At 60.8% G+C, this 22,773-nt stretch overlaps 5 protein-coding genes across 5 annotated transcripts; 2 read left to right on the top strand and 3 right to left on the bottom strand.

Annotated features, from left to right (window-relative positions):
• Window positions 1–3,987: 3,987 nt before the first annotated feature.
• PLICBS_009357 (uncharacterized protein) lies at window positions 3,988–6,112 on the bottom strand (the record flags this gene model as incomplete). Its single annotated transcript, XM_018324970.2, has 4 exons — window positions 3,988–4,960; window positions 5,024–5,349; window positions 5,451–5,881; window positions 5,971–6,112. The coding sequence occupies 4 exons, from the start codon at window positions 6,110–6,112 to the stop codon at window positions 3,988–3,990; spliced, it is 1,872 nt and encodes a 623-aa protein (XP_018176364.1).
• A 6,252-nt stretch (window positions 6,113–12,364) lies between these two features.
• On the bottom strand, window positions 12,365–15,421 carry PLICBS_009356 (uncharacterized protein; the record flags this gene model as incomplete). The annotated part of the gene is made up of 1 exon (XM_018324968.2): window positions 12,365–15,421. One exon carries the CDS (start codon window positions 15,419–15,421, stop codon window positions 12,365–12,367), a length of 3,057 nt encoding a protein of 1,018 aa, XP_018176362.2.
• Window positions 15,422–15,624: 203 nt separating this feature from the next.
• Window positions 15,625–17,017, bottom strand: PLICBS_009355 (uncharacterized protein; the record flags this gene model as incomplete). Its single annotated transcript, XM_065601614.1, has 2 exons — window positions 15,625–15,664; window positions 16,236–17,017. The coding sequence occupies 2 exons, from the start codon at window positions 17,015–17,017 to the stop codon at window positions 15,625–15,627; spliced, it is 822 nt and encodes a 273-aa protein (XP_065457686.1).
• A 601-nt stretch (window positions 17,018–17,618) lies between these two features.
• PLICBS_009354 (uncharacterized protein) lies at window positions 17,619–19,043 on the top strand (the record flags this gene model as incomplete). The annotated part of the gene is made up of 1 exon (XM_018324967.2): window positions 17,619–19,043. One exon carries the CDS (start codon window positions 17,619–17,621, stop codon window positions 19,041–19,043), a length of 1,425 nt encoding a protein of 474 aa, XP_018176361.1.
• Window positions 19,044–20,507: 1,464 nt separating this feature from the next.
• Window positions 20,508–22,662, top strand: PLICBS_009353 (uncharacterized protein; the record flags this gene model as incomplete). The annotated part of the gene is made up of 4 exons (XM_018324966.2): window positions 20,508–20,646; window positions 20,833–21,412; window positions 21,483–21,872; window positions 21,993–22,662. The coding sequence occupies 4 exons, from the start codon at window positions 20,508–20,510 to the stop codon at window positions 22,660–22,662; spliced, it is 1,779 nt and encodes a 592-aa protein (XP_018176360.2).
• Between the last annotated feature and the right edge of the window lie 111 nt (window positions 22,663–22,773).

The raw sequence follows: 22,773 nt of genomic DNA, 5'->3' as shown, positions 1-22,773 counted from the left end.
AGTGCCTGGAGAATACAACTTCTCCATGGAAAGACTGGAGCATCTGGCGCGGGCCTGTTGCCCGTGCAGCACTGCGCAGCACAGCACAGAGCCCGCTGAACCTGCTGAGAACCTCCTGGGGCAGTTGCAACAGGTCATCAAGTGGAGGAGCAGCGGGCGCTGGCCTTCGTTCCATCCTTCCTTCCAGGTTCCAACTTCCAACGGCACGCCCCCTGGCCCCGTAGCCCCATTCTGTGGGAAGGCACGACTCCAGTACTGCACTCGACACGGAAGCCACGATACAGTGTGCCCTGTGCGTGTCGACCGTCCCACGGGCTTCCCACAAACCTGGAAGCCATCCGTCCATTGCAACCTGGCTAGATCTGTCCTTTTCTCGTCCTGACCACCGGCCGTCAGTGCTCAATGGCAGTCCATCGTCGTCGTCATGTCATGTTCCATCGCCAGCACGGCCGCGAGGGAATTTTCTTCAGCCTTCCCCTCCCCCTTCAGCCGTCCATTCCCTGACCAGTGCTGCCGCTGCAACCATGCCGTCCTGTCGTCACAATATGCGCGGCTGCGCGGAAAAGGATACACCCATGGCACGGCCAAAAAGACGCACGCCTTGCCAGCTGGCGAAATCTCTCCCATCCCCGTGACAAAAATGTGGACCCGCCGCGGCAGAGCGAACCTTGAACATTGCTGGCTCTCCCTTTTTGCAGCTGTGGGGAGCGCCGCACGATGTGGTGAAGGTACCTGGGCATTTCTGGGCAAGCTGGGGCCCCTCAAACGCGCAACGACCGTGAGTAATTGGCTTCTTCAGACTCGTCCCAGCGGAGGGCGCCCGCCACTGCCCCAATGCCCCAGTCCCCGGTCCCCCGATCGCCAACGAAGAACTGACTGAGGTGCCCGTTTTTTTGTGGATGGCGCAAAGGGCGTGGAGCGGCCAATCACTGTAGCAAGGATCGAGTCAGACAAGTCGCTTTTGGCTTCATCATCGAGAGGCAGGGATGTCTTGGCCGGACCACCTCGCGTCACGGGATGCGCCTTCGCTTTTCCATGCCCAGACAAATCGCGATCTCGAGGTCGGTTAGCTACAGAACATGAGTACTTACTACACCTGCCCCTCGCGGCATCCTACAATGGAAGCACAGCACGTCACCGAGCGACGAGGGGGCAGGACAGCACGGCCGCTCGGCCTGCCCCCACTGGCAAGGCCTCGATATTTCCCACACGTCAATCTTCACCGACGTCGATCAACCGGCTCCCAGCGAAACAGCGGATGCCTTTCCGCCGCAACTACCGCCCGCTAGCAAAAAAAGAATCGCACACCATGACATCCGTTCGCGCGCACGACCCGATGCCCCAACGAGCCGGAGTCCACGGGCGACAGGAGGCGCCTCCACTGGCCCGCCAATCAGGCCGCGGACTCGTGCTCAGCAACGGAGGCCGGAGTCCGCCTCGGTAAGTCTCGGACCCGCATGCCTGCACCGTTGGGAAAGGGAGGGAGGGAGGGAGGGAGGGGTGTTGGGCTATTACTTCAGGTGATGTGCTGTGCTGCACTGTATTGTTTGGCGGCTCATATCGAGGCATCCTCCTCCTCTTGTGCCGCAGGGGCTCATAACAACGCCCGCGTGGCTGCCTCGGCCGCTCAGCTGCATAATCGCAAATGACACCAAGGTGCGGCATCGGACCCGGCTCGCATTTTTGGATGCCGGGAGCGCCTGCTTTGGCGCCGCCGCTTCCGGAGCGGTGATCAAGTTGGAATCGTCAAGTCCGGTTTGTTGCCGCTGGCGGGCGCAGCGCCACGAGGCGTGCCGCCAATCGTCATGGGCGCCCGCTCCGATCCAGCAGACGCCCGTCGCCTGTTCAGGTACCCCTACGCTTCTTGGCTCCGGGATGGCCTCTGCGCATGACGAAAAGCCACATTTCTCGCAGGAGGTGTCAAGTGTGGGAACCCCTTGGCGCAACAAGCATCACCGGCATCCCGCGAGCGACGCAACTTTGACAGGCCCCATGCATGCATACATTGAAATTCGGCGTTGCACTTCATCGCAACAGCTGTGCTTCCCCAAACTTGTAGCAAGCCCACAGTGTGCACTCACCCCGCTCGCCCATCGTGCGCGTGCGGCAGTGTAAGAGAGCGCCAGGCCCGGCCCCATCCCCGACTCCGGGGCCTTCAAGAAGGCAGCCGGTGGGGATCGGGGCCCCGAGTCCGCACTCCGGACCTCCCCACAGGTTCCCCGCAGCCGCGAGCCGCGCTGGGGTGGTAGTGGTGGTGCTCCTCGGTTGCCGCTGTTTGTTTCACCGCGAGACCTCTCCCTCTCGCGCAGTCCATACCCCTGACCCCGGCCAGGCTACCCTATACCATATCCCCCCCCAACGCGCATCGCCGCTCGGTCTGCGAGCCGCGCCGTCGGAAGACCGACGCTCGGAGGGAGATAACGGCGCTGCGAGCCTACCGCCGAGCTTCCCTCCGCACCGCCGACGACAACTCAACAAGACAGTCCCAGTCCTGGTGTAACACGGGCTCCAGGGGGGATCGCTTTGGCTCGGTATAATGCATGCTTGTTGAGTGTGAACCTCCTCACTTCAAACCCCCCGTTTCATTCCTTTGCATCTCACCTTACCCTCGACCTCCATCGCCATCATCATCATCATCACGAGCAGCTGCTGGAGGCCCAAGTCCGAGAAAAAAAGCTGCGCAGGCCAGCCAGCCTACTGCTGCTGTCGACGGAAAGCTCGTGATCGACGGAACTCGCGACGCCTGCACGGAACTGGAATTGGAACTGGAGGTAAGGTAATATGCACCGGAGCCCAACAACGACACCAGCGAACCAGCCCGCCAGTCTTTCAGTCAGTCACTCAGTCAGCAGTCAAGTCTGAAGCGAGCATCGGATCCGACGACATTAGGGCGCCAAGGCCACCGCACCTTCGCTTCCGTCCGCTGCGCTACAAACGCATACTATCCGCAAGGAGCGGATCCGATCACCCCCGTCCATCACGACATCTGCCCTGGTCCTGTCCTGTCCTGTCCTGTCCTGCCATCACCACCACCACTCCACCCCCATCTTTTCTTTCCTCCCCCCGGCATCCAAGGAGAGGGGCCTATACCCTCCGGTCCACCCAATCCTCGCCGTCGGGGGTGTTCCCACACCACACTCTCTCTCTCATCGTCGGCGCCTTGCCGAGGCCACAGCAGCTGGAGGTGGAGGTGGAGGACGACGACGAAATGGAGGGTGCCATCAAGGGAGTTCCCGCCCCCGTACTCTCGGCATCCCATCTTTTTTCTCTTCACGTTCTACTAGCTCCCCCCGCTGCCGGACTTCATCGGCACCGAGCTTCGCTGGATATGCGCCCCGCCGAACCGACCGAACTCCGGCCCATCGGAGCTCCCCCCATCTCATCTCACGCCCCTCCATCTGCTTCGCCGCATACGAGCTTCGACGACCCCATCTATTCATCGACGACCAAAGGCTCGAGCTTCACTGGCTGTCACCACCCCGCAAAGCTTACTTCCACTTCGGACAGACGGCATATTCCCGCTCATGCAGCCCGGGAACAGCTCACGGTAGCCAGGTCCGAGTGGACTCATACCAACTCACTGGACCTACTCATCATCTCACTCATGCTCACCTTGGTGAGATATACACCAATCGGCATCATCTCACTCCACACGCCACAGGCTCACTCAGTCTCATGTGTGTACCAGTCGGCATCGTCGCAAAAGCACTCATCCTTGTTGCATTCTGTCTGTCTCCGGCGTATGCCGCGACTTGCTGAATTATACCAGTCGCTGAGTGCAAGCTGCACATCGTGTGGCCGTGGCTAACGAGTGTATCTAGCGCAACTTTGCTCAAAACGAAACCGCTGCTTGTCGGTGACCGACTCTTGCCGGAGCAAGGCAGCTTTCAACCATGAAACGCCATCCCTTTCATATGATCATCCCAATTATCCCTCTTCACAGGCTCGTCAACGTGGGCGTGGATAGTCGTCCTAGCTTCATGCACCTCACAGATGAGACTCCTTCTCCTTTCTCAGCATCGAAGGGCCCTTGTGCTCCTGCGAGCACGTGACGCACAGGTGACGCCCAGGGTCGGAGAAGCAAGCAGGGTCATAGATGCGCTGCTTGATAAACGTCGTAAGCGCGACGTCACCCCACTCCTCCCACTCTGCCCACAGGGAATCAGGCAGCTCCGAGACGCCATCGCGACGAGCTGCCTTCATCACCTCGCGCGCCACGACCACGCTGGCCTCACGCACACGCTCGATTCTCGGGTAGATGAGACCCTTGTGGATCTCATCCGCGTTGAGGGTGCCCGAAAGGGCCTCGGCGGATGTGTAGACCATGTCGTCGGTGACCCGCGAGGCCTTGGCAAGGATGGCACCGAGACCCAGACCAGGGAACACATAGACGTTGTTGCCTTGGTTAGGGTGATAGGTGACCGATCCAGCCTCTCCGCTGACCTTCATGCTGAAGGACTGGAAGGGGGAGCCCGAGGCGAAGATGACAGAACCATCGGTCCATTGCACGGCCTGCTCAAATGTGCACTCGGCCTTGGTCAAGGGATTGCTGAGCGGGAACAGGATAGGACGGCGACCCATGCCGCCGGCGTCGACGGAAGCCTTCAGAGCGCGCACCACTGATTCGGTGAAGACGCCAAACGTGGCGGTCAAGCCAACCAGAGCGCTGGGCTTGACGTACTCGATGACCTCTTCCAGGGTGCGGAACTGGTGGCCGTTGTTGTCATGGCGAGCAAAGTACTTCTTGTGTTCAGCAAGCTTGTCACCACGGTCCTTGGTGACAAGGCCCTTGGTGTCGACAAGCCAGAACTTGTCGCGAGCCTCAGCTTCTGAGAGACCCCTACGAGTGTAGTATTCAACGAGCTGCTTGGCCACGCCAACTCCAGCGGAGCCGGCACCCATGAAGACCAGGCGCTGCTCCTCAAGGGGAACACCAGACAGGTTCACAGCCCCAATGTACCTATGGCATGTCAGTAAGGGGGGACCCTGGAGCCCGTGGCTGGATTGGTTCAAGTGAACTTACCCGCCGAGGACGACAGCGCCAGTACCTTGGATATCGTCATTGAAGCACTTGTGGGTGTTCCTGTAACGATCCAGGTAGTTGAAGGCCTTCTCGCTCTCAAAGTCCTCGAACTGGACAACCATTTCGGGGTAGACCTCCTTGACTGCCTCCATGAACTCATCCATGAAGGCCTGCTGCTCAGCCTTGGAGACTCGCTTCTGGCGGAGACCGAGATACAGAGGGTCTTGCAGATTCGTCTCGTTGTCCGTGCCGCAGTCCAGAACGATGGGCAGCGTCTTCTCCGGATGGATACCAGCAGCGGCGGTATAGAGGGCCAGCTTGCCAATCTACACGGCATTGTTAGCCACAACATTCGTCGACTTCTCGTCCCCTTATGCCACGACTGGGAATGGAGACAGGGCATGCAAACGAGGCGCCATCAACGTACCGAGATACCGACGCCGTTGACGCCCAAGTCTCCCAGACCCAGGATACGGGAACCATCCGTGACTACGCAGATCTCGGGGTTGGGGCAAGGCCAATTCCGGAGCATCGTGCGGATCGACTTTCGCTGCTTGATGGAAATATACAGGGCCTCGGGGCGTGTATACAAGGTCGAGTATTGCAGGCAGACGTCGCCAATCGTCGGGGTATAGACCAGGGGCATGAGGTCGCGAATGTTGTCCATGAGCAGACGATAGAAGAGATCGGTGTTTTGGGCCTTGACCGATGACAGGTAGAGATACTTGTCAATGTTGGTCTGGCGCGTCTCGATCATCTTCATCGCCCGTGCGCATTGCGTGGTGAGGCTCTCCATGGCGTGCGGCAACAGACCAGTGAGGTTCTTGGAGATACGTTCGTCGGGGCTGAAGGACAGGCCTAGACATGGCACGAGCGAAGTGACGAGTCAGCTTGAGGCACGAACGACACTTGGTGGGGGATCCGGCCGACAGCGCGACAAGACGTACCCTTATTCCACAGGGGCTCACGGATGACCTGGTAGCCGGCGGCCTGCGTGTGCGAGAGATACTCGGTATCGCGGTGCTGCTTGACCTCTTGGAAGTGGTCCTGGGCGTACCCACGGTGCTGGTCGAGGGCGGTGAGTCTCATTGCTTCTTGAATTGCGACGACGTCAACAGATGCCATGGGGTTAAAGTCTGTGAGTCTGCGACGGCCAGAAAGAGACAAGCGCTTATTAGACAGGGACGTGCGAGAGGAGCGACCAGAGTATACGGACGATGAAGGGGAAGAGGACCGAGGGGTTGAAGAGTTGTCGGAACTATCAACGGTGTACGAGTACGAGGCCATGGACATGGCTGTGTTGGGGAGAAACGAGCCGGGCACCGGAGCAGGGAGTGCCGGTCTCGTTGCGGAAGAGGTAAAGGGCAGAGCGGACTGATGCTGGTGCTGGTGCTGATGCAGGGCAGAACCACGAGCGGCAGACAGACGGGACGCGGACGGGCAGAAGGGGCCTTGATGTTGTCGTTCACCACCAGAGGCGGCGAGCAGACGACGGCGGGACCGACCGTTTATTAAGAAGCTGGGGGACGGTCCGCGGCGGAGGGGAGGCCCGGTCCACATCGCGAGAGCGTGCCGCTGCATGGGGGTGCAGGGGCGAGGCAACGGCTGGGGCAACAAGGGGAGCGGGAAGGGGAAGGGGATGACGGGTCAGGGGACGGAGGGACGGGGAGGCAACCAGGGCGTGTCGGAGGATAGACTGACAGGTTTGCTTGGTGCGCGCCTGGTGTGGGCGTGCTGGTTTCAGATGCCGGGAGCAAGAGACGATGCTAGCCCGCGAGTGCGATGGAGGAGGGCGAGAGGGTGAGGGCGACAAGGAGGAGGAGTAGGAGTAGAAGGAGGAGTGGAGAGAGTTTGTTTGGAGGAAGAGGAGGAAGAGGAGGAGGGTGAAGAGGAAGAGGAAGCGGAAGCGCAAGAGGCGGACGGAGAGACGAGATGAGCGATGATGGGATGGGGGTGAGACGAAGCGAAGCGATCCCGAGCCAAGGTAGTCGGGAGGTACGAATACAGTCGAGTCTGTAGCAGGTACCGGGTACTTGAGTCGGAACAAAGCGCAGTGCAGGCCAGTCCAGGTGCAAGTGCAAGTGCAAGTGCAAGCCAATACGAGCGCCGACCAAGAGCCAGGCTGGCAGGGCGCGTCCAATGGAGTGGTGCTGTGGTCGAGGGCCGGACAAGGCGGAGGGCCAACTGCGGTGGAAGGGGCCGTTTTGAGAGGGACGCGTTGCCGATGCAGGGGCGGCGGCGGCGGCGTGGTGCGCCCGGCGGACGACGACGGAGGCGGACGGGTGATGGAGGGCCAGGCAGGGCCAGTGCCGGGAGCACCAACGGCGGGAAAAGGGTCTGCGTGTGGAGTTGGTGTGGTGTGAGTGCGATTGCTGTGGTGCGAGCGGTGGTGTGTGCGCGCGGCTGTGCGTGTGGCGGCCAGCTCAGGCTTCTCCAACTGTTGGAGAAGAAGCGTTTCCAATTTGCCTGGTGGCCGAAGCTCGGCAGCCGTGGGTAAGAGCCTGGAGTTGCAAGCTCGGCTGGGCCCCATCAGTCAAGGGGCGCGGCCGGGTGGGTGGTGGTAGATCGTGGGCGGCCGACGGAGGCGAACGGCCGGTCCCAAGTCGGCGCCACTGAGGAGGATTGAACCGACACCGGGGGGGCAGGCGCGCCAGACTCCGTTGAACAAAGTGTCTGTTTGCCGGCACCTGGGCAGCACGATGCTGGGGCACAGCACACTCTTGTCGGTGCAGCACGGAGAAGAGCAACGCGCTAGCTCTCTTTTCTTCGACCCTCCCTGCTCGTTCCGGCGGCAAAATTGCAGGCCGGATGGGGGATGGACGATGGGGTTGAGGATGGGGACAGGACAGTGGCCGGTGCACGCGGCGGAGCGGGTTCAACGCCGCAAAAAAAACTGCTGGACGTGCTGCGCTGCGCTGCGCTGCAGGTGCGCAAAAGGGAGTCGACTCCTTTTTTGTTTGGTTCACTTCATTTTAATCAGAGAACTCGGACGCAGCGCGTATGGATGCAAAATTTTTGTTGGGAGCCACCCAGAAGCCAGGTCAAGTCGGTCAGTCCTTCGCATTTTGCTTTGGGAAGCAACAGGCGGGCTGAACCCGCGACGAATGGACTCCCTGATGAAGACATCCACATCGGGTACGGAATACGCGGTTGGCCGCTGACACGCGCGGTGGTGGGCGGGTAGCGTGGGCACGGGGCACAGGTAGAACAGGTGTGTTCGCCAGGTACCGACTAACTCTGTGCCTGCCTTGCGTGCCTGGGTAGGTACTACCTGAGGTACGGTATTGTATTGTACTCCGTACCAAGGTTGGCAATTCCTCGTCCAAGGGGAAGGCGGCTAAGGAGTACGCCCTGCTGTCCTGTACATGCTTGTACAGTATGGCACCTGTTCTCCTTCCTTCCTCCCTTCGTTCCCTCGAGCTGGTCCTGCCCTGCCTTCCATGCCAACAGCGACGTGCCTGCCTTCTACCTGCATCGCCTGCGGCTGCTTCCAATCCAGGCGCGGGTTGCCCTGCCGCGCTTCCTGACCGAGGCAAGCGCAGCCCGGCCCCAGCGGGCCCCAGCGGGCCCCAGCGGCGCCACTAATCCTGCAGGTGGCCCCGGGGTGCTTGCCTCGGCGGGTCTGCAATTCGCTGAGCCGTCTGAAGGTTTACCCTGCCTGAGGTGCTGAGGGTGGCTCAACCGGAAACGCCTCGAGTGAGTGTCTGGAGCCCACGGCATCCATCCGAGCGGCCAGGCCAGCCAGGCCAGCCATGCACTCTTCTGCGCTGCTGTGGCTGTCGACCCTCCTTTCCAGGGCTGATGCATGCCCGCTCCTTGCCGCCGTCGTCGCCGCCGCCGCGCGCGTCCTCCACCGCCGGAGCCGCCTCAGATGACTCCAGCGTCCGACGGGCGCCGGACAGCAAGCACCCTGCTCTGACGGACCTCTCCAATTTTGCCAGCCATTCTTCCATTATTGCCAATTCCTTCGTTGATGGATCCCCAACAAGAACATCATTTCTCTTACTAAATCGTTGCATCGGACCTCCCGTCGGAGCGGAGACGAACGGGCGCCTTCGGTATTCTAGAAGCTCGAGTGCAATAGCAGGCAAAAGCGACCGCAGACACACAATGCACCGAGCGGCCCACGCGAGACGATCGGATTCCACTGGTTGGTTGCCCCCAGCGCCTCCGATTCGTGGCCGGGCGGGACCTCGGACGACGACGACGACCACGATGATGATGGCACAAAGAGCGATGGTGATCCCTTGACGCTGAGACAAGTTCTCGGGAGTCTGCTGCCGTGGAGTCGCATCACGGGCCAAGGAGCGAGTCATCTCTGCGTACTCCGTACCGACCTTCATTGTCGTCGACCGACCGGCCGGCCCGCTCATTCGATCCGTCAGTCTGTCAGTCTCCTGTCCGACTGTCAGACAGACTTGTCAGTCAAAGTCAGTCATCAGTCCGCTCGGGGCGGTGGAGACGTCGCATCGTCGTCCCGCCTGCACGATGAACCCTGGCTGCTCCACTGCCACAAGGGACAAGGGCCCCTTGGCCCTAGATCCCAGACAGGATCGGAACGCTTCGGAGCATTGGGCAGCTGCAGCGCCATCCTGGCAAGCATGGCTGGCTTGGGTTGGTTTTGTGTGCTGCAGTCTCAGTGTCGCGTGGGGTGCAAATCGTTGTTCGCATCCAACTCTTGGCCTCCCGATGCTTCCATCACCCCGTCCCCCCAACGACTGCTGGTTGACTTGCTGAGCTGGCCGAGCCCTTGCGCTCCGTACGAGCATAGTGCTACGTACAGTCAGTCCAAATTTCGTTTCTTCGCGTCGACAGGCTCATCTCCAGCGGCACCCGCCGTCAATGCCCAAGCACGCAAGCTGGGCTGGCTGGCTTCCGGTTTTCTCCGACTTACAGGGCCTCGCATCTCCACCCCAGCCCTCACACCCACCGCAAGTACCGGCACCGGCACCGTTGGCCAAACCCTAGCAGCCCCCAGCGACAGTCAACAGTGCCTCTGGCGCCCGGCAACGGACTGCCCGTCCTGCCCATGGATTTGTTGGTTCGGTGTGCGCGGGCGCGGGACTCCACGCCTGGACCCCGCTTCGCAACATGGCGTCCTCCGCCTTCCGACTTACACGCATGGGCACATCAGAAATCAGAGTCAAATCAAACCAAGGGCTCGAGACGAACCAACAAATGCTTGCACGACGGGGGGCGCAGGATTTGCTGTACCGTCGAATCGGTACCGCGTTCGTACTCTGTACGACGAACAGAGCGGCCGCATGAAGCCCAGAGAACGGATTACCCATGCTGCAATTTGTCTGATCGCTGTGCCTCCACTGTCGCAAACCGCAGAAGCAGGGCCTGTTAGTCAACGCCCGCCCGCACCGACTTGTTGGCGTCGATCCCGCGGCGTCTCAACCGCGTCTCATCCCAATATCCACCGCCACTTGCCGGGCTGGCCGTGTCAAGCCTTTACCAACTTGCCTCCAACTCCCAGCAATGCGTACGGAGACGTATTAGTGTAAGTCTCGACAGCATAATCGACAGCCAAATGCTCGCGCAATGTCGTCTCAACCTGGCAAGTTCACGGGCGGGTCTGTCAGCGTCGCGGCGTTACCCGTACGTGGCACAATTGCGGCTACGTGCTAGCTCGCGTCATGCCTCCATGTGGATATTCGTGCCGCCTCGCGCGTGAGACATGCCGCAAAGACGTTGTCGAGACGTCGAGTGGATCACGCCCGCCAGGGGCATCACCCGACGCCTCACCTCTTTGTGTCCAGCCCTCTTGGCGCTCACTGGACACGACCTTGGCTCGATGGAGACGGCAACGATTGCACCATCCTATGCCACGTCTTCACGTGTTGGGTCCAGTACTGTTCTGTACTGTACTATATCGTCCCGATTGCGTTATCGATTGTACTGTTCTTTCTCGGTCCGGGCTGTTGGATGGTTGGATCGGGGCCGTGCATGGATTCATCGAGCCGCCCAGGCAATGCCACAACGCTGTCTTTGACGGCATAGGCTCCGTGGCTGCGTAAGAAAGGGCCCTTGCTGGGCGCCGGGGCGTCGAGGATAACCACGAACTGTTGAGAAAGCTCAACAACATGGCGCGTGGCGTCCAGCCGTGACGGATCCGACAGAGGTGAGCTCCAGGGTAGCGCACGCCCGCCAGCAGCTGTTTTCTCACCAAGCTGGAAACTGGAAACCTGGACCAAGCTCGCTCTGTCGGCTCTCGCAGCTCAACCAGCGCCAACCTCGGGTCCCCACAATCTACACCACCGCGAGCCTCTGTGCGCCAACGGCAACAGCCATGAGGCACATGCTATTATTATTCCACCCGTCCACTGTGCCTGAGGCGTAGCACAGCTCTTGGAGCTCCTCGTTCCGACATCTCCCTTGCCAAGTCTGCGTCATTCACCTCTCCGGAAACCGGAGCACATGCCGCCAGCCTCCCCCCGGTCCCCATCCCCCGCCCTCCCTCTCCCCCCATCATCCCCCGAAGACCCCAGACTTTCTCTCTCCCCACGTGAAGTCCCAAGCACCTGTTGACGCTAGGCAGAGCCCGGGCCCTCCTCGTTGGGGGAGGCTGGCTTGGCTGGACTGGACTGGCGCCCCTCCCCCCTTCCCTTCTCCCGAGGGGACGAGATTATCTCGGGAGGCAGATCTGCCATGTGGAACTCGCTTCCCCCGCAATGGCCTTATTGCCCACTTCGCATCATCGTCGTTCGCAGGCGTGGCTGCCCCCCTCCTCCTCAGCTCTCCTCTCCAACTGGTGGTGGTGGTGACTCAGGGGGAGGAGCATCCCATGGCTTGGAGTCAGTCGGCTTGCTTGCTTGCTTGCTCGGGGCAGATGCTTCGTTTGTACCTGGTACATGGACGCCAGATGCTCGACTTTGTCGTCCCCGTCACTCCCTATCCATCCGTCCATCCACACGTGTTACCGTATGCCCATCGTGAGGTGTCATTGCTTGTGACAGACAATAGGCAGACAGTAAGCTCCGCCTGTCACATGCTATCGCGTGAGAGCTGGGCTTTACCTCTCCCTCTCCGTCTCTGGTAGAGTCAAGGCCCCATACAGCACATAACATATGAAGCACACAGACAGAAATGGGTCAAAAAACTTGAAGATTGCATCATGTACGCCGATACGTGCTGCTGCCCATCGCAGGCCCCGCGTATGATGCTCTACATATACATTGAATAAAGTGCATCCATCGCTCCCGTATCGTAGGCCGTGTGGGCCATCGCCAGACTGCGATGGCGGGTATATCTTTCCCCCCCCGTGCACCTGCCAACACCCTCGGGTCCATAAAAGACGAATGGGCAACAAAATAATAATAACTGTCCCTCCCCTCTTCAAGGCTGCGATGCCTTTTGAGTCGCCCTGCTAATCTTGGCCTGCGTCTTCTCGTCCAGCGTCGCCCACCAGCGCCGCAGGCCCTTTGCGTACTCGACCTCGCCGTCCGTCACCTCGACGGGGGGTCCCTTGATCTGCGGCAGCAGCTCCTCGTCGCCCTTCTCGAACACCGCCCAAGCCGAGGCATCTCCCACCCGAACCCCGAACCCACGGCCCTTAACCGACACGACCTGCATGCGCCGCAGGAGCACCACGTCGCCCGCGTGCACCACCGGCAGGTACTCGAGGTGCGGTCGAAACACGTGCGCCACGCTGACGCTCGTCGGTGCCGTCGACGGGTCCGTCACGATGAGCTCCAGCATGTAGTCGCGAGGCCCGTGCTTGGGTCGATGAGGCTGCGGTGGAGCCGTCGTAGAGACCGCCATGATGTCCACCGTCTTGTTCAGAGACGTGCGCAGGGACCGGAGCGGCAATGCGTCTGGCAGGCCCGTACGAAGCATCTTTGAAAGTTCCTTCTTCAGCGCCGATACATCCTCGGTTTCAGTCACTACCGATTCGGCGACAGATGGCGACTGAATGGCGGCTTGTGAGACGGTCTCGGGGGTGACGCCCCGACCTTCGCCGTGGGACCTGCTGCGTAGCTCCCTCGTCGTCTCCGGCGTGTCGTGCCTCCGGGCGCTCCGGATGGACGATGGCGACGCCTTTGCCGGCTGCACATCCGGCTCTGTTTGCTCGCCCACGCCACGAGCCGAGCGTGTGGCAGGCGAGCGATCAGCCTCAGCGTGGCGAGCGTTATCGTCGGCCAAGGCTTTGGATAGCTGCAGACTAGGGTCGGACCGAGCGCTTTTGCTGCGTGATGCGCGCAGGGTGAGGTGTGACGGGAGCTTCTTGTCTTCACCGGGCGCCAAAGCGTCAACGGTGCCCTGCGTCATCGGCTGGTCGCCCTTGTTGCGTGCTGCGCGCCTCGCAGCTAGAGTCTTGGTCTCTTTCTGTTTCTTGCCTTGCGGGACGGTCTCCGCCTCAACCTCCCTGCCCGACTGCTCCGCCTCTTCGCGGCTGAGATGCGCTTCTGTTGTCGATAACTGGGTGAGCGCCTCTTCTGCTGGCGATTGCGACCGTCCGGACCGAGCTGTCGCTAGGCGGAGACTGGGATCGTCGTGCACCTCGCTTGTCGTGTCCGCTGACAATGTCTTGCGATGCGAGTGACTCCGAAGAGACCTGACCGTGATGAGTGGCTCATCGTCGTGGATCTGGCTGGCACCATGGGTGCCAACTTTGTCGTAGTCGACTCGACTGGAAGACTGAGAGCTGTAGTATTCGTTCATGATCTGCGCCTCGGCAGTCACGTCGTCCTCGTCGTGGGGTTGGTTCTCCAGCTCCGGCTTCGGCTTTGGCTCATCTGCGTGCCGTGCCTCTGCGTGCTGTGCCTCTGCGTGCTGTGCCTCTGCGTGCTGTGCCTCTGCGTGCTGTGCCTCTGCGTGCTGTGCCTCTGCGTGCTGTGCCTCTGCGTGCTGTACCTCTGCGTGTTGTGCCTCTGCTTGCTGGACCACACTCGGACTTGGGAGCTGCTCAGATGCCTTCTCAGTTGTAGTGACTTCGTTTGCCGGCACCTCGCTAGCAAGTGCCTGCGCACCGTCTTTGTGGCTCGGTGCCAAAGGCTTCCCCGCCTCCTCTGCAGCTGCATCTACAGCTGTTTCTTGTGTCACCCTCTCGGTCTGGGCTTCGGTAGGCTCGCCCTGAGGTGCGTCCCGCATATCCTCATGCCGTGGTACTGTCGCCACGTAGCCAGACTCTGTCGCTGTGGCGTCTGCGGGCTCCTTGTCGTCCATGGGGTTTGCCTGAATGGCCTCAATGTCTTCGCTCACCCGTCTGCCGCCAGAGGTCTGGGTGTGGTCCAACTCCAGGGCTGCGACTGGCTGGATTTCTTCCGCAACTTCAGCAACGTCGTCGACCTCCATAACATCTGCTGGCTGTGGTTCGGGTTGTGACTCGGCCTTTGAATCAACGATAGCGGAAAAGGTGCCTCCCATGGCCACGGCCAAGGGCACGTCTTCGTGTGCGCCATCCAGTTGTGAACCAACAAGCGTTTGCTGTGACTCTTTAATATGAGCGTCCTTGAAGAACCCTGCATCTCTTCTGTCGTCAACAGATGACACTCGTCCTGACGGCTGGGTTGCGAAGTCGTTGTCAGCTTCGTCGACACTTTCATCGTCCTCGTCGATGCTTTCAACAGCTTCGCCCACGTCTTCGTCACCTTCGTCCGCGTTATCATCGTCCTCGCCTGCATCTTTGTCGCTCACGTATTCATGCTCGGAGCTCGGTTGAGCATTGAAACTGCGTTCCTCCTCCGTAGATGCTCCACGGCCACTGTCGCCCGCCAGCGGCATGGAGGACTCTTTCGTAGCGCGCTCGTCTTGTTTCGTTGGTGGTGGCCCAGGAGGAACGCTCGGTGCAGGGATTCTCGGCGGTGCCTCATCCTCATCTTCTGAATCAGAGAGTAGACTGATGAAGACTGGTTCTGCCGGAGCGGCGGGTGCACGAGGCGGCGGAGCCTCCTCTTCTTCATCATAGTACGACTCAGCCTCGTCCTCGTCGTCCTCTTCGTCGTCATAGTATTCCCCTTCATATTCACCTTCGTACTCGCCCCCCGCGTTGTGCTCCTGCCCGGAGTCGCTGTCGGATTCCTCGTCGAGGTCTTCGTCCGCCTCGTCCCCTGACACTGTTGTGGCAACTGGCTGACGGCCATGGCCCCATGATGCTCTCTCAGCTGCGCTTGGATGTTGGTCGGGAATTTCTTCTTCCTCTTCCTCATCTTCTTCAGCCTCTTCTTCCTCCTCGTCTTCCTCATCCTCCTCGCTAAAGTCGATCGCCGCCTTGTCCGGATCGTCTTGATCAGACTCTGAAGCCTCTTCAGACTCAGACACCGACTCATCGTCATCTTTTGCCCGATCGTAGTTCCTCAGGTCGTAGTCTTCACCCGGCAAATCGCCACCGTCCTGGTATTCTGGAGCCGCGCCGTCTCGGCTTGCCCTGTCAGATGTGGCAGCTCCGGGCATTGACTGCTCACGCGATTTGTTCTGATCTTGACTGACAGACAGCTGCCGGTCGGGTATCGAATCACCGGCAGAAGAACCATGCTCTCCACGGAAAGGCTCTTGTGCCACTGGAGGAGAGCTGTCCAAAGTGGCTACCCCGTAGTGTGTGGCATCTGAGATAGGCTGAGAGGGGAAGTGTGTGCCTACGGAATTGTTCTGCCAGGTCATGTCGTCTTGTTGAACCGCGTCGTGTTGCGCATGGTCCTGAGAAGTGTCGTGAACATGCAGGTTAGGATCAATACCATGCATGGGAGCGTAACTGTCAACCCCGTAGGAAGGGACAGGGTAGCTTGGGGCGGAGACGCTTCCACCAAAACCGGAAGTGCTCGGCACGTGGTGCCCGGTCGAGTGTTCCCCGAATAAGCCATCCGCGAGGGTGCCGTGGTGAGGCGCCCCAGTGTCTAGACCATAGTCATGGTGGTGAGGGTCCGACCCGTGAAAGTCCATCAAGGGCTCAGGCATGACCTGCGATATATCGTGACCATGGCTTGGGCCTCGACCAAAGAGGGTTCGTGACGGGGTGTATGGGGCGGAATGAACCCCGTCGTGTCGGGCTGCTGGATACGCCAGTGTGGCCGCGCCGTGTGCATTACGAGGCTCAGCCGAGACCTGGACATGCATTGAAGGGCTGAAATAGAGATCCTGCGTTTGGCATCCCTCGTCAACCATTGACGGTCGGGGTGGCGCGGCCGGTTGTGAAGTTTCTAATGCCCTTTGCGCTTGCTCTTGCTCGTCCGTTGATCGGCCGTCGGGATGGGTGGCAGGTTCCTCTGACTCTGATCCTGGCTCTGGGCTCGGCGACCGGCTACTGTATTTCCAAGCAGTATGGCCCATGCTGAACCGAGACTTGCGCTTGGCCTTTGATTTGTTGGCCTTGTCCTCTGCGAACACGTCGAAGCCGTCTTCGAAGAGTGACCCGTAAGATACTCTCGCACGTTTGAGGAAAGCCGGAGAAGTGAACTCATCCGGACCGAGCATAGAGGAGGCCAGTCGCTTGGCAGGGACGGTCGCTGGTCGGGGGATTGGCGTCGCGACTAGGTCATGCGGTTGAGGCTCAGGCGGAGGTGGTGTAGTCTCGCGCGGTGGGCCATCATTTGGTTGTGGTTCGGATTCCACTGCGTCCGGCGCATCAATATCGATCTCGACTGTCTCTTGCGACTCGGTCTTGCGCGCGCGCAACAGGATACGCTTGGTGAACTTGAGCTGCCAGTCGTGAGAGCCCGCTGGCAGACTCGTCTTGGCATGTGCGACATCCCATTCGGCGCCAACCAAGCTGAGCAGTATAGCGTCGCCACCGCCAATACCCGAGTCGGCAAGGGCTTTGCCCGCAGGTCCGTGGCATTCGACGCGCAACTGGCCCTTGTCGCGCCGGCGCAAGGGGTCTTGCTCGGCGATAATGAAGGCAATAGACTTGGTTACCACGCTGTAGGGCCATGTGATGGTGACGACGCCGTCGACGGCGCGCGATTCGGCGTCTTGAAGATCAGGGCTGAGCTGCGCGATGGGCATGGCCACTGCACTTTGCAGCGCCTCGGCCGCAGACCGGGTCGCCCCCATGGTTGCGTCGCGCCGCGAGGGAGAGTATACGCGCTCGCGCGGGATCGGCCTCAGTACGTCGGAAACGTGAGGAGAGTTGTCGCGAATGCCCTCAGAGTCATTGTAGAGGTTAGTCGACGAAGAGGGCCCTTGGCTGGTGGTGGGAGAAGGGCCTGTCGATGTGGTTGAACAAGAACAGGTTTGCCCCAAGCTCGTTCGAGCTCCCCGTTGGCAGGTGCTCCCCGGCGCGAACGGCAGGAGGGAGCTCCCGGCGGGGCGCCACATGCGGCAGGCGGTGTGGACCGGTGCTGTGGCTTGACGGAGCTGTGGCTGAGGCGCGTGGCATCAGATGGCGGCGGTGCTCCGTACTCTGTCGTTTCCAGCACGGAGTAAGCAAGAGCCGGCGGGCCGGAGCCGAAGCAGGCAAGGAAGGCGCGGGTGATGCGTGACGGGCGACTGAGCACGCAAAACCCGCGCATCGACTCATCGCCAGCTGCATCCTCCCCTGTTGTCCGCCCCTTCCGAAGCCGGAGCCTGACCATGACCACGCGGCGTTCTAGTATTTCTTTGGCTTTATAAAGTCCTCTCATTGAGATTGTTTTGCGACTGCCCTTCAACCAACATGGGCTCCCTCTACCCTCCCAAGTTCCAGGTGAACAAGATCGCCATCATCGGCGCCGGCCCCTGCGGGCTCGCGGCGGCCAAGTATCTGCGGGCGCAGGGCACTTTCGGCTCCATTACCATATTTGAGCAACAGGACGAGGTTGGCGGCGTATGGAACTACAGCAAGGCTCCCGGCGGGCCTTATCCTGCGCCGCAGAGAGACCCCTTCTTTCCACCCGACGAGCCGCTTCGGACCCCGTCTCATGCGGCGCCCGTCTTTCCTTCTCCCATGTACGACAAGCTCCACGCCAACATCCCCGGGGCGTTGATGAACTTTTCCGACCAAAGCTTCCGCAAGGACTCTTGGGTGTTTCCCAGCCGCGAGGATATCCAGGAGTACCTGGTCAAGTACGCCGAGAGTGTCCGCGACCTGATACGGTTCTGTATCCAGGTGACCAAGCTGTCGCGCAGATGCATTGATGGGCACGATAAGTGGAGGATAGAGGCTCGTTCGACGGTGAGCCAGGAGACGATAGATGATGTTTTTGATGCCGTGGTCGTGGCAAATGGCCACTACTCCATCCCCTTCATCCCCCCGATGGCCAACATGGCGACGTTTCAGGAGACATACCCGTCCATCATCACACACTCCAAGCAGTACCGAACGGCAAGCGAGTTCGAGGGCAAGAAAGTCATCATCGTCGGCAACGGGCCCTCTGGCACCGACATCGCCCTGCAGATCAATCAAGTGTCTCGAGGCAAGGCTCTCCTGTCTGTCCGAACGCCCACGCCGCCGGCAAAACTGGAGCACACAGGCTGCGAGGAAGTGCAAGAGATTGTCGAGTTTCTCGTTGATCAGCGAGGGGTCCGCTTCAAGGACGGGCGGACCGAAACGGACATCGACGCCATCGTCTTTTGCACGGGATTCCTCTTCAGCTACCCCTTCTTGCCGGACATGCAGCACAAGCTCATCACCAACGGACAAGGCGTCCACGGGCTCTACAAGCACGTTTTCCACATTCACCACCCCACCCTCGTCTTCCCTACTCTGAACATGAAGTCAGTGCCGTGGCCACTGTCGGAGGCGCAGGCGGCCGTCGTCTCGGCTGTGTGGTCCAACAGCCTGCCGCTGCCTTCCGTCGAGGTGATGGAGCAGTGGAGCAGAGAATTGGAAGAACGGGAGGGTGAGGCATTGCACGTATTTCCGCACCTCGGCGACGGATTCTACATAAATGAGTTGCACGACTGGGTCATGCAGGCCGGCCGGGTGGGTAAGGAGCCTCCGCGATGGGATGACCGAATGTTCTGGCAGAGGAATGTTTTCGTCGAGGCGAAGCTGCGGTTCGAGAAGCAGGGCTGCAAAGCGACGACTCTTGAGGAGCTCGGCCTCTGTTACGACCCTGATTGGAACAAGCAAGCCATTGAAGACCCGCAAGAGCCATAAAGAGCCGATAGAGGTGGATTGCGGGGGACGCCGCAGCGGGGCGTCGGTTTGGCAGAGGGATCAATACGCACTCACACTCATGACTGAGATGCATCATCACGCGGCGTCTGGGATCAGGGTGCGCCCGTCAGCCTCGCGCCAATGGGCCTAATGCGGCACGCACCGGGCGGCCCCATGGTGTGGTACTGTTTCGTGTGGTGTGGTGTGGTGCGCTGTGATATGGTGTGTAAGTGCTCACCGGCCTCGTCACGTTTCGGAACGAGTTTAAGAAGGGCAGTATCCGACAGCGCCTGGCCGAACCGATACAGTACAGTAGGACGAGGCGCAGAAGCTTGGTATCCAGGAATCGTGAGCATCTCTGGCCCCCATTTCGCGAACGCCGAGCCGCAGTCGGTCCGTCGTGGACGGCTTGCTGATCACCACTGAGGCACGGGCGGACAACAATCGTAGGATCTGGAGCTGCGGCGGCATCGAATCGCGACGTGGCGACCAGGTCGTCGGACCTCGGCACTACGGCACAAGAGCCTCTGACCGTTGTTGGTGATGGCGACGGTGATGATGATGCGCAGAGCTGCAGAAGCAGCAGAGCAACACCCAGCCCTGCCACTAGTGGACCATTGACTCTGAGGCCACCGTGCCGTTGGTCGTTGCATCATGTCGATGTTGGTCTGCGCGCCCCAATGGTAGCATGCCTGGTGCCCAGTCGGGCCAGTCCAGGCCTGCCGCGCCTCCGGCCCCACTTTCGGCGTCCTCGTCGGGGCCGTCCCCCGGCCGTGCGGCGCAGGCGCACGTCGCATAGGCGTCTCGACCAGGCGTCAACGCCCGTCGATCCCTCGGGCGCCCTCAGCTGGCAAAGCGCAATCCAGGCCGCGACGCGCCAGCTTGTCCCGATGCGGTAATTGTTGGTTGGGCGCAGCGTCTCACTCTATCGCCTGGCGGGCCGGGAACAATAGCGTGAATAGGTTGGTCCGTGCCGCGCCACCCGGCGATGGCCTCACGCCCGAGCCTCGCACCTATTATTGATGCGCCTCCTTCTGGAAGGTGCCGGTTGAGTCTAATGGAATCTCCGAAGGAAGGATCGCTTGGGGGTCGGATTAACCTGATCTCAAGGTCCACGGGACCCCTTCGGGTGCTGGCTGCGCCTGCGAGGACTGGCAGAACTGCACTTCGTGCTCTCGGTGCTGACGGACGGATGCCGATGGGGGCGATCGCTAGAGGCCGGACGGCCGCAACTATACGGCCATGCCTGTGGCAGACCAGTCTAGGCACATAAGCAAGAAGGGGTCCTGAATGGCCTGCAGGGTGCTGAGTGTACAATAGAGGACGTTCATATTGGAGCCACCATCCTGCTCTCCTGTTGCCATTGCTGCTGCACGTCTGAATAGCAGCATCCTTGGATTAGTTCACACAGTCCTGCTGCTACAGTACATACTACTGCACGATACTGCACGGAAGGAGCCAAACATGGTGTACTTCCAGGAAGAAGCGGCACCGCTCGACCTGAGTCACCATCTCTCCCGGGTGACCAAGAACCGGACGCCAAGCTCCATCAAGAACTACTACCGGTTCTTCAAGATCTCCGGCATTGGGAACCTTGCCAGCGGTGCGTTCAAACCCCCCCGGGCGAGGAATGGAACCAGGGGAGGGGGGGCAATTTGAGAACCGCCTCTCCTAGATTATCACCCCTTTCCACTTAATTCAAACGTCACCACCTGCCCCGGGCGCGCGTATGGCGTTTTTTCCCACCCGTAATTTGACCAGTACGCTCACAATGTGGATTCCTTGACAGGCCTCCCCAACGCGTCATACTTTCCCTTCGACACGCTCGAGGCCGAGGTCGCCCGGCCATCACGATGGGACGCTTCGCCCGACGAGTACCACCCCGACGCGGAGGAGTCGTCGCTCGTCGTGGTGCCCAAGGCGGCGACGAACAGCGGAGGCGACCCCGCCAAGCGGGTGGACATCGCGACCGCGCTGCAGTACGGCACCGCGGGGGGCTACCCGCCGCTGCTGTCGTGGGTACGGCGCTTCATGCTCGACGTGCTGGCCCCGAACGTGCCGTACGAGCCCGGGCCCGACGTCATCCTCTCGTGCGGCTCGACCGACGGCGTGTTCAAGCTCGTGGACCTGCTGTACGACTCGTGGCTGCCCGAGAGGGGGGACCCCGTGAGCGAGCGGCCGGGCCTGCTCACCGAGCTGTTTGTGTTTAACAACGTGCTGCCCGTCGTGGAGCCGCACGGCATCCAGATCGTGACCGTGGAGATTGACGGCGAGGGCATACTGGCCAAGGGGCCGGGCTCGCTGGAGGACGTGCTGAGGAATTGGGACCCCGCGAGGGGAAAGCGCCCGCATGTGCTGTATACTGTGACGTGAGTCGCACTCGTGCATCAATAACGTCAAGAGGAGAAACGTGCGGTGCTAACAACTCTGCTGCAACAGCGTGGGACACAACCCAACGGGCGGCGTCCAGTCGCTGCAGCGCAAGAGGGACATTTACTCCGTGTGCCGCGCGTTTGACATCATCATCATCGAGGATGAACCGTACTGGTACCTGCAGTTCCCGTCGGCCGCCGCCGCGGAAGCGCAATCACGGCACACGGCCGAGTCGCTGGCCGTCAAGCGGGAGTCTGACGAGGAGCTGCTCGGGTACGCGGGCACGCGGCGCCAGCGGAGCGGCCACAGCTTCATCGACTCGCTCGTGCCGTCGTTCCTCAGCCTCGACATCGACGGCCGCGTCATCCGCCTCGACACCCTGTCCAAGACGATGGCGCCGGGGTGTCGCATCGGCTGGATCACGGCGCAGCCCAAGTTTATCGAGCGTCTCGAGCGGTACGTGTCTTACTCGCGTCCTCATCTGCATCCCCCCTATTTCGTGCTGCCCCTTACTCTCCCAACATGGACGAACTCCCCTATGTGGTTTGTTCAAGACGGCTGACTTACAGAACACAGAATCACTGAAATCTCAACACAGCAGCCGTCGGGTTTCGCCCAGGCCATGGTCGTCCAGCTGCTCGCCGGGCAGAACCCGGACGCGCTGCACGCCTTCGCCGACCTGCCGGCGCATAAGCGCAGCGCCTTCTCCGGGTGGAAGATGGACGGCTGGGTGCACTGGCTGGCGGGCCTGCGCAGCGTGTACGAGCGGCGCGCAGCACGCATGTGCTCCATCCTCGACCAGGGCACGCACATGGTGGTGAAGAAGCCCTCATCCTCCTCGTCGTCGCGGTCCTCTCCGGGCAAGAGAACGCAGCTACTGTCCTTCGACTGGCCCCGCGGTGGCATGTTCGTGTGGCTGCGCGTCCACTTCGAGGAGCACCCGCTGTGGATGGCCAGGGGCCCTACCATGGAGGCGCTCGACGGGCCGGCCATGGCGGCCGCGATGCTGGCCTTCATGGCGCGCAAGCCGCACCTCGTCCTGCCGTCGCCGGGCACCATGTTCGGCGCGACGCCCACCGTGGTGAAGGAGCGCGCGTGGCAGAACCTGCGCCTGTGCTTCACGGCCGAGAGCGAAGAAAACATTGATGCCTGCTCCAGGAGGTTCACGAATGCGGTGCACAAGTTTTGGCTCATTGACGAGGTAGACGTGATGGAGGACTTGGTCAGGGAGCAAAGGGCTTCATGAGCATACGATGTATATGAGTAGCCTGCGGTCAGTCGGGTTCAGGATGAGACAGATGTTGTCTTGTAACGCGGGCTGAGCAGACTGACTGTATGAGAACATGTCTTTGGAGGT

The sequence above is a fragment of the Purpureocillium lilacinum genome (assembly GCF_023168085.1).
Source record: "Purpureocillium lilacinum CBS 284.36 DNA, scaffold_7, whole genome shotgun sequence".
NCBI lineage: Eukaryota > Fungi > Ascomycota > Sordariomycetes > Hypocreales > Ophiocordycipitaceae > Purpureocillium > Purpureocillium lilacinum.
Note: the sequence above shows the minus strand (reverse complement) of the source record. Positions and strands in the feature narration are given on the sequence as shown.